The sequence below is a fragment of the Sarcophilus harrisii genome, chromosome 5 (genome assembly GCF_902635505.1).
Source record: "Sarcophilus harrisii chromosome 5, mSarHar1.11, whole genome shotgun sequence".
In the NCBI taxonomy this organism is placed as follows: Eukaryota; Metazoa; Chordata; class Mammalia; order Dasyuromorphia; family Dasyuridae; genus Sarcophilus; species Sarcophilus harrisii.
The window spans coordinates 164,670,634-164,684,659 of record NC_045430.1 but is presented as its reverse complement, the minus strand read 5'-3'; the positions used below and the strand labels follow the sequence as shown (position 1 = coordinate 164,684,659).

The following is a 14,026-nucleotide window of genomic DNA, read 5'->3' as shown; positions in this document are numbered from 1 at the left end:
TTTGTTCTAAGGGTTTAGAATTCTTTCTAAATAGGTGGGAGCATGAGACATATGCACAATAGCACTTTTCTCTTCAGGCAACTGAATTCCAAATGCCAAGAAAGCTAGCTATTATGGTAAAACAAGGAGGCCCAGACTCCTCCTTTATATATATGCCACACTACTTCCCACTATTTGACAGTTGAAATTCTCATTTTCTCCAACGTGACTAACCGGTCATAGTGATAATGCACTCTAATTTTCTCATTGTGGTGACACAATACAGCAGGATCGACATTAGTTCATAGGAATGGGGTTTTCACTATACAAACCTAAGCACTAGTAATACCAACCCTAGAATCAGAAGATGAAGGCTGAAGTTTCCACTCTCCTCCTGTCCTAGTATAGACTGAAAACTGGAAGACGCTGTAGGGCTTTGTGGTTTACCTACAGTCACACAAGTGAAAAGAGGAAGAGCCAGGGTTTGCTCTCCAGATTCAGCTCACTTTCCACTGTACCACAAGGCCATCATTAGCAGTGGAATATAGGACATATCACACATTTGTAAAATAAGAATGATAATCTTTGGGTTATCAGCAGGATTGTTGTAAAGAAAGTTCTTTGTAAAGTGCTATAGAAACAAACTATTATTCATTCAATAAATATATTTCTCTTGCTTTCAGTATGATATTCTGCTAATGATTGCTATTGTTATAAGTCTTCATTGAAACAGATCATATTTCTAAAATTATGTGGCAGTAGATATACTAACTTTTAAGTTATATAATGTATATATATTAGTTAAAGTCTGTTTAACTTTTAATTGTTTTTAACAGAATGGTTGCTTAAGCCCCTGGGAACTGATAGAACCCATTTTCTTCACTTATAATTCGTCAAAATTTACTTACTTCTGCCTGATTTTTCTCCCTCCAGTTTATACGTTATTAGGTCACTGAAGCTAAAATATCTCATTATTTTCTAAATACCTAGAAAGAGCCGATCATTCTTTCATAGAATTTCTGTCTCTGAATTTTGTTATTTTATTTAATCGCATTTAAATTTGAGAATTTGTGTATAGTCTTATCATCATGAGTACTTTCTCCAGAGGAGAATATCATGGTTTCTCATCTTGTCAGAGATAATGTACATCCTTTCCTATATCTTCCACAAGGAGTCCATCCAATGTAGTGATAAAATTATTTAAAAAATCATTAATTGCATGCAATATGAAGTTATGCCAGGCCCTGGGAAAGATAGAAAGGTGAATAAGATAGTATGTGATTTAGGAGTTTGCAATATGGTAAATAGAACATACATGCATATAAATTGAATTTTAAAAATTATGATTATGTTGGTTATTATGTATAATATTTTCTAAAACTTAGAATACAATGAAACATAATGGATATAATTTAATATTTATTGGTGGCTCAGTTCATACTAACAATTGTTACAGTATTCTGTCAAAATTCTTGTTATTTTAAAATCTTAATAACAAGGAATTTAGGATGCAAATTATTGTTATTCTATTACAAGTTAAGATTTTTTTGGCTCATGTTTATTTTTAAAATATATTCTTTCTATTAATGGAAGAAATTCAGATGTTATTTAAATTTCTTTGTTTCTTTAAAAACTTTAATGAGCAAAGAAAAGAATTATGGTTATGAGATTAAATACCGTTGTATACTATAACTTATGTGGTTTACTAGAAACATGAAAAAGCTTGATTTTCAAATGAGTATATATTAAACCAAATAGCTAAAATGATAAGAAACTTTATGTGTATCTTCTCTATTATATTCACACTAAAAAGAATTATTTGTCTTTTAGGCCTGCAAAGAAAACATTGAATGAAAAGAATAAGGTACTGTAAAAAATGCTAGAATTATAAATTAGAAAATAATATAATATTCAATGAATAAAATAGGACCTCTTTTCTGCATTATAAAGTATAGGACTATTTAACCTCAAAATTGATACTTTTAGAAATAGTCTCCTAGTAAAATGTGAAATATGACTATCGGAAAGCTAATTATGTTGCCTGATTTTCTTCATTTCCCCCCATAAATAAAATGAAGACCATTTACTATTTATAAGAAATATTGTGATGATTTGTGATCATTTTCATAAAGTTGCTAAATAATTCAGCTTTTAGATAGTAAGTGGCCTAATGAATAGAATGAAGAAGACCCTAAGTGTGAATCCATCTTTGAGCTTTTAAATAGCTTTATGATTTTGGATAACTCACCTAATTTCTCTAATAACGTGTTTCAATAATTACGAGTGGTGCTTATCTTATGAAATTGTTGTGAAGATGCCATGAGATAATGTATACAAATTGTTGTAAAAAAACCTTAAAGTACTATGTAAATGTTAGCCAATATTGTTATTTTTAAGTTTTTGTTATTTTATAGTACTTTTATTTATTTTATAGGACAAAGTACAGGTGGATGCAGATGATCTTGATGATCTCACTCAGTCATCTGACACAGCTACAGAGGATTATGATTTGCCTCCCTCAAACTATAAGAATATTATGTTATTGATCGAACAGCTTAGTGTTGATTGCAAAGGTAAGAATATTTTTAAATTTTGCTAACAGAATATTAGTATTAAATAGAATCCAAAAATGTGTGTAGCAGAATAGAAGTGACTTTAATTCTTGTAGGCTCTGACATTGGAGTCTAATCTATGGCTGAAAAGGATTATGATGTTGGCTTCAAAGTGATGAATTTTTCAGCCACAGACATTCTCAAAGTTGACCTATTTGTTTCAATTCAAAAAGATATTAAATACTTAGTGTGCCAAATACACAAATTTTAAATGAGACAACCTTTTTCCTTATTGAGTGTGTAATCTACTAGGGGGATAGAGCATATTTAGGTAACTCTAATATTAAAAAATACATACATTTTTGAAGAATTTAGTCATATCGCTATATGAGATAAAGTGGCAAAGAACATTAGCTATCAAGAATAAAAAAAAATCTATTTATGAAGATAGTATTTGAGTTAAGTTTTAAAAGATGGCTTTGAATTCAATAGGTCATGGAATTATAGGGGAAATGAAATGAACATTTCAAACATGGGAATTGTGAGCAAAGAGGAAGGAAAATGATAGTGAAAATCCAGTTTTACTGGAAAATATATATCAATAAGAAGTAAATATGGAAAGATAGAGTATTACAAAATTATAGATCTAGCTTTGTGTGTATAGAAAAATCATTTAATCATTTAGAGTTTTGTTTTCTATAAAATACTTTATTTCAAAGGATTGTTATGGAGAAAGTATTTTGTAAGCCTATATGTGCTATATTAGTACTTCATGCGAGTTGTTCATATTGAGTACTAGGATAAAGTGTATGAATTTTACTTGGTTGGTTAATAGAAGAGCATTGTTGAAGCAACATGATTTGTTGCATAAAGTGCTCTCTTCCATGGAAAGAATAGCCAAAATCTTAAAATCTTTCACCGAGTGGCCAAAAATGTCACCAATCTCACACATTTTCTAATTTTTATAATTTTTCTGTCAGCATGGCTCATAAGATAGTGTACTGAACATGATATCTTAATACCTATTTTCAAATTCTGCCTAATATAGCTACTGACTAATCTGAACAAATCCTTTAACTTCTCTGTGACTCAGTTTCTTCTTTTGCTTTGAAACTTTGATGTTATGATTTCCCTTACTGTCAACTTCACCACCCACTACAGTTACTGTGTCTACCTCTAAAAGTCCTGTTTTCCCCCATATCCTTGCTGCTTCAGTTCTGCTAAATGCTGAAAAATATGAAGAATTAAATGTTGACAAGGGAAACCAGATAATCAAGTCTGTCTGTAACTTTATAATTTTTTCTACTTTTAATAGTATTTCATTTTTTCAAAAAAAAAATGCAAAGATAGTTTTCAACATTCACCCTTGCAAATTTTTGTGTTCCACATTTTTTTCCCTTTCCTCCCATCTCTTCCTTCCCCCCCCCCCCCATATATGCCATATCCTATATGGCAATCCCATATAGGATAAATATGTGCAATTCTTCTAAACATATTTTCACATTCATTATGCTGTGCAAAAAAAAAAAAATCAAAAGGGAATAAGAAGAAAAAAATAAACAAGCAATAACAACAAAAAAAATGAAAATACAATTCTTCAATCTACATTCAGTCTTCATAGTTCTCTCTCTGGTTGTGGATGGTACTTTCCATACAAATCTGTTGAAATTGCATGAATCACCTCATTGTTGAAAAGAGCTAAGTCCATCTTTGTGTACAGTATTCTGGTTCTGCATACTTCACTTAGCACCAGTTCATGTTTGTAAGACACTGCTGGATCAAAGGATATGCAGTTTTATAGCCCTTTGGGCTTAGTTCTAAATTGCTCTCCAGAATGGTTGTTTCACAACTCCACCAACAGTGCATTGTTGTAAAATACACATTTCTAACTCTGGATTAAGTCTAAATTTATCTCTGTAGAATAAAGTACATGGGTTTTATGCCATCTATTTTTCTTAAGGCTTGGAAGATTGTCTTTTTCTTTTTCTTCTAGTATATTTTGTTTAAAGTTACCAAAAATCTGGCCAGTGAATAAATGAAAAAGAATTTTATTGTATGATCTTGCACCTGATTTATATTATGTCTCTAAAAAATAAGCAGTGTTTTAATAATAATAGCTTTTTATTTTTCAAAATACAGGCAAAGATAGTTTTCAACATTCATCCTTTCCTAACCCTGCATTCCAAATTTTCCTCTCCCCTTCAACTGCTCTGCCCCCTAAACAGCCAATATAGGTTAATCATAGGCATAATTCTTCTAAACATATTTCCACATCTGTCGTGCTGCACAAAAAAAAAAAAAAAAATCAGATCCAAAGGAGTGGGGAAATGAGGAAGAAAAACACAAGCAGGCAAACAACCAAAGGTGAAAATACTATGTTGTAAACTACATTCAGTCCCCATAGTCCTCTCTCTGGATGCAGATGGTTTTCTCCAACACAAATCTATTGGAATTGACCCGAATCACCTCATTGTTGAACAGAGCAAAATCCATCAGAATTGATCATCACATAATCTTGTTACTGTAAATGTTTTCTTGGTTCTACTCAACTTACTTAGCATTAGTTCATGTACGTTTCTTCAGGTCTTTCTGAAATCAGCATTCTGTTCATTTCTTATAGAACAATAATATTACATTACATTAATATACCATAACTTATTCAGCCATTCCCCACTTGATGAGTATCTATTCAGTTTCAAGTTCCTTGACACTACAAAAAGGGCTGCTACAAAACAAACAGTGTTACATGTAACTATTTGGGGTAAAATGTTTATTATACTTACAAAATAATTCAGCATATTTGTAATATATAGATATTAAATATATAAATTATTTTATTGATCTTACTTGTCCCACTTTCAGTACACATCAGAATGTTTACTTTTCACATTTTTTTTATTATTGTGAAGAATTCTGAGGTTTCAATTAGTTTTTTTTTTTTAATAAAATAATGTGTAACTTAGAGATTCTTTTTAATTGTTCACACTTCTCACAGGAAAGTAGGATATTTTCAAATTCAATTTAAATGTAGAGGCAAAATAATATTTTTGGCATAACCTTATGATTCATATATGGATACTATTTTATCAGTGCCAAAGAATCTGAATTCTAAGTATACTGCTGCTGTGCTGAAGATTTTATAAAATATTTTTATTTATTTGTGTTTTTTCTATACAGATTCTATTCACCTTCTGAAAATTCAGGATGCAGTTCTTAAATATGAACGATCAGTAGAACTTAAAAAAGCACGATGTACACAACTCAAAAGGAAAGTTAAGAGTTTGGAAAATAAGATTACTGGACTACAGGAAGAATTATCAGAAACAAGAAAAATGAAATCCCAGTTAGAGCATCAAAAAGTAGAATGGGATAGAGAACTCTATAGACTCAGGTATGGAACTCCTAACTTTAAATAAAGACTTGAAAGCTTTTCTCTAACATTGAAGCAATATGACAGAAGATTTAAGTAGGAAAGAAAAAAATGACACATCTTTAAAATAATACTTGGGGCAGCTAGATGGCACAGTGTATAGAGCACCAGCCCTGAAGTAAGGAGGACCTGAATTCAAATCTTTAAAATAATATTCTAAGGAATCCTACTTTAATGAAGTATTATCTATCTTCCTGTTTGGAATAATTTCCATTGAGTTCAACTATTACTACATGATATTACTTTTTGAAGGGCAGATAGTTGTCTTTAATCAGCAAACATTTATCAAGTCCCTTCTATGTGCCAAGTACTGTGCTAGGCACTGGAGCTATAAAAACAAAAATGAAATGCCATCAGGGAGTTTACATTCAATACAAGAATACAACATGTAAATACAATTAAGTCACAGAAATTTGAAACGGGAAACAGGGGTGTTGTTTTCAGGGGATAGTACTAGCAGCTGGTGGAAGGATTGAGGAAGCCTTTATGTAGAAGGAGGTACCTAAGCAGAGTTTTAAAAGAAACAAGAAATTCTAAGACATGGGGAGATTAGAAGAAGAGTAGGAGTACATCCAGTCATAGAAGACAACCAGGACTAAGGTGAGTCCTTAGGAAATAGAGTCTGTATTGTCCTGTGTAGAAAAAAAGATCAGTTTGACTGGACTATAGAATACAAGAAAGGGAGCAATGTATAATAAGGTTAGAAATATAATTTCTATTTCTCATATACAGTAAACACCCACTTATTCAAATTCCTCGACAAATTTACTATCTCCCAGCTATATATGCAAAATGCTTTATGAAACTCTAGGGGAGACATGAGATGAATATGACTTGACCTCAGCTTTAATGGAGTTTACAATTTATTAAGGTGTTTTACCTCTTTTTAAGCTCATCTATTTCTCATGAATTCACATAATATTCCTATGAAGAAATGGTTTCCTGTTCTGTATATTCAGTCCTAGTTTCTCTCTTGAGAACATCCATACATCACTAATTTTTTTTTACATCTCAAACTGGACATTCTATATACATCTTGAACTTAACATTATCTTTCTTCTTAGGCCCTCCTCTTATGAATGTGTCTATTACTATCAGTGACACCACCTTTCTCTTATTCACCCAGATGTACTTCCTTAACTCCTCCTTTTTAGGCTTCATATTCAATCTGGTGACAAATTTTCTATCTTTGTAGCATTTCTCATAGATGTCCATTTCTATCTCCTCACATAGTCACCACTTTAATTCAGTTCTTCATTACTTCTTTTATATTATTGCACTAGGCATCCATTTTCTTTCTGATTCAAGACCTTCCATGATACCATCTATTCTTTGCTCACTTCCAAAAAGAGATTTTCCTAAAGCATAGATCTTACTATGTCTTTCTTTCTTTTCATTAAGCAGTAGTGACTGTATTGCTTCCAAGATCAAATGCTCCTATTTTGGGCATTCAGAAGGCCTTATTACCTGGTTTCTTCCTGCCTTTCCAGTTTTCTCATATTTTCCTCCTTTCCCCCTGACTCTACAATCCAGTCACACTGACCTACCTCTTAACATTTCCAATTATATATAAAAATTATTTTGTGCATCCATTTTAAAAATATTTTGAGTTACAGATTTTTTCTCTTCTTTCCTTTCCATCCCTCCTCCCTGAAAAAAACAAGCAATTTGATATAGGTTGTATATGTAAAATCACGTAAATTCAGTCATGTTGTGAGAGAAGAAAAAACCAAAAGGGAAAAAAAAACATGAAAAAATAAAATGAAAATAGCATAATTCAACCTATTCAGTATCCATCAGATCTTTCTTTGCATGTGGATAGCATTTTCCATTATGAGACCTTTGGGATTGTCTTAGATCATTATATTGATGAAAGAGTTAAGTTATCGATAGATGATCATTACATAATGTTCCTGTTACTGAGTACAATGTTCTTTGGGCTCTACTCCCTTAACTTTCCATCAGTTCATGTAACTTTCTAGGTTTCTCTGAAATTCACCTGCTCTTCAATATTCAGTTCCCTTATCTACTGGTGCTTTTTTTTTTTTTCCAATATTATCTCCCAGATATTGTCTGTAACTTGCATGTACCTATTTATTTACATGTTGCTTTTCCCATTTATAAAGTAAGCACCGTAAGGACAGAATCCGTTGTTTTTGTCTTTGTTTATATACCCATTGTTTAGCACAATACTTGGCATAGAGGAAGCACTTAATAAATGCTTGTTTTCTAATAGTGATTGACTTTTTGGGAGGTCTAATATATACAAAAATAGCTCATAAACAGCATTCAGAATCTCTCTTGACTTTCTTAATGGAGTCTTTGGGAATGATTTCTCTGCCAATACGTAATCTATCCTATATATTTGCAATAACAGAACCATTCTGTATGCTTTTAATCGAACATCATTTAAAGTTAACACTCTTAATTCTTTTTTATTATTTTATTTTCTCAATCAATATTGAATTTTATGATAATAATATGACAATATTGCCTTAATTCCTCATCCTGGAGGATTATGAAGTACTGAAAATAATAAGCCAATAAGAAGAAAATAATGTCAGTAATAAAATTTGATCTCCTTACTTTTTCCTAGAAATCACTTCAAATTGTGATTGTCACTTCAAAGAATTGAGTATTAATTCTTAAGTATGAATGGTATACACAGGGTTGCTAACTCTTAAGTGGTTCAGGCACCTCCATTTAGGATGTAGTCTGAAATAATATCTTCAAATCCTAAGCTCAATGGCAAAAACAGACAGTAGACAGATTTTTAGACAAATGTTGGGTTTCAAATAGAAAATAGAAAAAAATAGAAGGGGTTTCCTGATAATGAATTTCCTACAAAAATCCAATTCCTCCCAAATTTATAATTTCCTTTAGACTTCCAGATAAATATACTTAAATGGGATTGTAATCCTTATTTCAACTGACCTGTGATTTTAAAACAAAGAATTTTAATCTAGGTTTACACTAAAACAAGAGAAAGAAAAGCAATTGAGTACAGAAATGCTATTTGAAAAAACTAGGGAACAACTAAGAAGAAAAGAAGAACAATATAGTAAAGAAGTGGAGCTAAAACAACAACTTGAATTCACCCTTAGAACTCTGGACTTAGAACTGAGAACAGTAAAAAGTAATTTTAAACAGGTAAGTTGGAATTTAAAAGTCACTATTTCCATCTTTTCTTTGTTAAATATTTATATGTGGGTTTCCTGGGTATGGGGAAGTCAGTACAATAAAATCTTTTCAATCTTAAAAAAGGGTCATGGTATTTATATGTAATATAAGGAAATCAGATGCAATTATTCATAAATATATAAAGAAAAATGTAAAAACATTTTAGCATTTTAATGTAAAATTTCAGCTTAAATACCCATGATAAAGGTAAGTACCTTTTAGAGTCTATCTCACAGTAGAGAATCAGAATGGTATAGTGTATAGAAGTGTTGCTACTGATCCATCTTAATTGGGTGACCTGAGACAAGTTGTTTCACTTGACCCCAAGCCAGGTGTCCAACTTCCCAAAAGCTGCCCACAAAACTCAATACTGGGGAGAATCAATTTGACACCTCTGCTCTAAGCAACTCACTTAAGTTCCAGTGGAGACATGAACACCTACATTAATAGAAGGAATTTCCTTATCTGAGAAATCTCTAGGTCAAGAAAATTGCAAGTTCAATCCCTTTCTCTGTTCCATATATTCCACATATAAGTACTACATTCTTCAGTCTTTCAGAACAGTTTTTTGTTCTCTAGCACCTTTAAAATATAATTATATATAATTAAAATTATATATAACTAATATGTGTTATTAGTTATATATATAATTATATATTTATAACTAATATATATTAATTATGCATGTAATTATATATTTATAACTAATATATTATTAATTATATATAATTACATAACTATAAATATTTATTTATATATAATTATATAATTAAATTTATCTTACCTAATTATATATATAATGAAATACTTTATATAATTATATGCATTTACATATATATAATATAATTAAAATTATCTAAGCCTTAAAAATGGAAGAATGGCAAAGTTTGAATAGGTCAGAAACTGGATTGAACCTACTAATAAGATGAAATTCAATTAAAATGAATGTAAAGCTTTATCCTTATGTAAAAAGAAATAGTTTCACAAGTATGAGTTGTAGGAAATATGATTCGCTAGCATTTTGATTTGTTCATTTGCGGCCACCACAGAATTACTGCCACCACAGAATGGCAGTAAGCAAGATGGCAAATAAGATGAGAAAAGAAGTCTAGAAAATATGAGGATCTTTTAAAGGAACTAGAGATTGGAGGCCCATGGTAACTGTTTTCACATTTCTAAAGGACAGTCATGTGGAAAACAGACTTAAGTTTGCTTTGTTTCAGGCTCAGAGACAGAATTAAGAGCAATGGATAGTAGTTGCAAAAATGTACATTTTTAAAGTTATTGTCAGCAAGAATTTGCCAACAAATGGAACCATCCATAAATAGAATAAGTTGTCTTGAAATATGGTATTCTTCCACCTGCAAAGACTTCAAGTTGAGGCTGAGTAAAGTCTACTAAAACTGAGGTACAATGAGGTTTATTTACAACTCTTAATATTCTATCCTTTTTGTTTCCTTTTTTTTTTTTTTTTGCTCAGGCAATTGACTTGCCCAGGGTCACATAGCCAGGAAGGGTTAAGTAGCTGAGGCTGAGGCTACATTTGAACTCTGGTCCTCCTGACTTAAGGGTTGCTGCTCTATCTACTACACCAACCAGCTGCCCCTCCTTTTATTTTCAGTAGTCTACTTTTCAGATTCTAAATTCTCTTAAAAATGAATTTTTTTACTGACTTTTGAAGAAAAAATGTAATTAAAACTGTTACGAAATTGTTGTTTCCAGGTTGAAGAAGAGCGAAATGATGCTCAAAGACAACTTTCTCGAGAGCAGAGCGCCAGAGTTTTGCAAGACGGAATTCTGAATAATTATCTATGGAAGCAAAAGGAAATTGAAGCAGCTGCTTCCAAAATGATTCAGAGTTCTGAGGTATTTACTTTGGTCATTTTCAAATCTATGTGCATATTTAAAAAGTCAGGGTTGTGGTAAGTCATTTTTGGATATATTTGTCATCCTCAGTGATATACATATGTCTGCAACAAACAAGCAGTGATACATAAATGATGACCAAAATCAGCACAGGTTGTTAGGTTTGCTTTGTTGATTCTTTTCCTTGAATTGCATGTTCCCTCCAGAGAACCAAGAGTACTCCCATTGAAAAGATTCCTGCTTTTCAGTAGTGCCCCTGCCCTTTCTGGCCATAGGAAGGGGACAGCTCATCAGTTTAACTAACCCCTAAGGGGAAAAAAGAATGCAGCCATGTAGGAAATGACACCTAAAACACAAACAAATTTTTTTCTTTAATTAAGTAATTCCTTCTGTCTATCCTTTCCTGGGCAGAAAGTGAGGGTTACCAAACATGATAATAATTTGGTCTATTTCACATTATTGTCTTATGTTTCATGAAAAAAAATACATTAAAATATTTACAATCAAAGTAAGTTTCACTTGGATTTCTCAAATAAAGATGTATACATTACAAGGGTTCATTCATTCATTCACATTCATCATTGCTCAACATAATGAAAGCACCAGTTCATAAAATGCCAGATTTAGTCTTTTTCATTTATTTTTAACAATGGTGTGAAGTAAATTATCAGACTTTTTTTCTTAGTAATCATTTGGTACCTGAATACTGGAGTGTTTCATTTAACTCAGCTGCTTATTCATACTTCCCTCCTGGTTTCATTGAAAAGATCTCAAAGAATAGGGTTTCCAAGCTTTTGGATATAGCATTTTTTACTTATCCTGAAAGAGGCCAAATGTTCCTGGACCACTTTGACCATGATGGGAGTACAACATCAAAATTTTCTACTTTGGTCTTAATAATTCTTTTTATTATTTCTTTAAAATGTGATGGTTATGGTTATATTATCATCTACTGATCACACACTGGGCCTCACTTTTCCCATCTGTAACATGAGAAGTTTGGACTAGATAATCTCTAAAGATTTTGAATTAGTGATTCTATGATAATGCTACAGATGTGTGAGAGAACAAGTTATTCTCGAAATGTATACTAAGATATTTGAGGATTGTTATTTCTTCATTGTTCTGCAATTAAGATACTTGTACTTGGACAGTAACTCTAAATGTAGGACAATTTTATATCTTCAACTCCTAAGAGGGAATTAGCTATTATAAAAGAATCCTATATATTTGGAGTATGAAGAGGCCTGAATTCAAATACTCTTTTAATATTTACTAGCTGTGTGACAATAATCAGGTTGTTTAATAACTTCTCCTACCTGATATCTTTATCTGTAAAATGGGTATAATAATATGAGTATTTCTCACAAGGCTTAAATGAGATAGTGTTGAAAGTACTTGGCAAACTTTAAAAGTCTTGTATGATATAGTACATCTTCTTGTTTTTGTCATAACCCTATGAAAAACTAAAATGGATATAGAAAATAAAATAAAATATCCTAAAAATCAGACCAATTTGAGTGCCTAAAAATACAGCGTTTGTAAAATGTACTCTGCAATTATAAACTGAAATGCCTATTTATCTTGAAGACTGAATATATCTTAAGTATATATCTTCTGATTGATGTTGCACTTTTAATGTCTGTTCTTTGGGAAAATTGAATCTGACAGAAATGTGAAATAGGTAAAATTCCCTCAATTTACTTTTTCCTTACAAAAGTATGCTTCCTGGCCTATTGGAGTTTATTTATAATTACTAAGAAAAAATCAAAATATATAATTTTTTTGAGGAGCAATATTTTTTTCTGTTTTTTGTGTTTAGGTTCCTGATAGTCATGAAAAAGAAAAATGTCTGCTACATGAAAATCAATCCCTATTGGATGAAGTTGCGAAACTCAAACTAGAACTAGACACAATAAAAATTAAAGATCAGGAAAAAGAAGATCGATATACTGAAGAAAATGAAGTTTTAAAAGAAAAGAATGATGAGCTTCAAAAAGAATTAAAACTGAAGGAAGAAGCATTAAGAGAAACAATATTCCAGTATAGCGGACAAGTAAATGTTCTGACAACTGAGAATACAATGCTGAGCTCTAAACTGGATAATGAAAAACAAAATAGAGACAAACTAGAGACAGAAGTTGAATCATACCGTTCCCGTCTAAATTCTGCTATTCTTGATCATGAACGAAGTCAGACATCAAAACTAGACCTTGAAAATATCTTTCAGCGAGAACGAGATGAGTGGCTTCATTTACAGGACAAACTAAGAGATAACAATGGTGTCCTTTCTCAAGAGCTTTCTAAAGCTGAAAGTAAAGCTAATAGATTAGAAAATGAGCTGTATCAAGTATGTGATTCACTCAGAGAAAAGACACTAATTTTAGAAAGCACACAGAGAGAATTAAACCAGACCCAAAATAAAGCAAAGGAACTTGAAAATAAAAATCAAATGGATAAGGAAAAGCTGGACAGATATATTATCAAACAAGAATCCATCCAAGAAAGATTAGCCCAAATCCAGAGTGAAAATATGTTGCTTCGACAACAACTTGAAGATGCCCAAAACAAAGGTGTCATTAAAGAAAAAGTAGTAAATGATGTCCAGGTACAGTTTAGTGATCTCTTCAACAAACTCCGTGCTGATACTGAAAAACAAGTTCTTTTGGTAGAAGAGAGAAATAAAGAGTTAATCAATGAATGTAACCACTTAAGAGAGCAAATGTGTAAATATGAAAATGAGAAAGCAGAAAGAGAGGTAGGTCTTTAATATCATTTGATAAGTATTTAACTTTTTGAAATGAATTTCAAAGTTATTTTGACCAACATAAATTATGAATTTGAATTTTAAGCAGGTAGATGATATATTAGGTATTATTAATTATAAAACTTCTGACATAGGAAAGGAGAATGAAGAAGCAATAACATGATAAAAATTAACCTGATATCCATCTTTTAGATAAGATGACTCAGTTATTTCATATATATATATATATATATATATATATATATATATATA

At 31.2% G+C, this 14,026-nt stretch overlaps 1 protein-coding gene across 6 annotated transcripts in view; it reads left to right on the top strand.

Annotated features, from left to right (window-relative positions):
- LOC100920658 (ankyrin repeat domain-containing protein 26) overlaps positions 1-14,026 on the top strand; it is a 93,085-nt gene that overhangs the window by 49,954 nt on the left and 29,105 nt on the right. For all 6 annotated transcript variants that reach the window (XM_031938879.1, XM_031938880.1, XM_031938881.1 and 3 more), the window contains 6 exons: positions 1,810-1,843; positions 2,414-2,552; positions 5,709-5,922; positions 8,928-9,111; positions 10,864-11,007; positions 12,830-13,765. In XM_031938879.1, the coding sequence (XP_031794739.1) occupies positions 1,810-1,843; positions 2,414-2,552; positions 5,709-5,922; positions 8,928-9,111; positions 10,864-11,007; positions 12,830-13,765 (1,651 nt within the window). The remainder of the gene's footprint in view (positions 1-1,809; positions 1,844-2,413; positions 2,553-5,708; positions 5,923-8,927; positions 9,112-10,863; positions 11,008-12,829; positions 13,766-14,026) is intronic.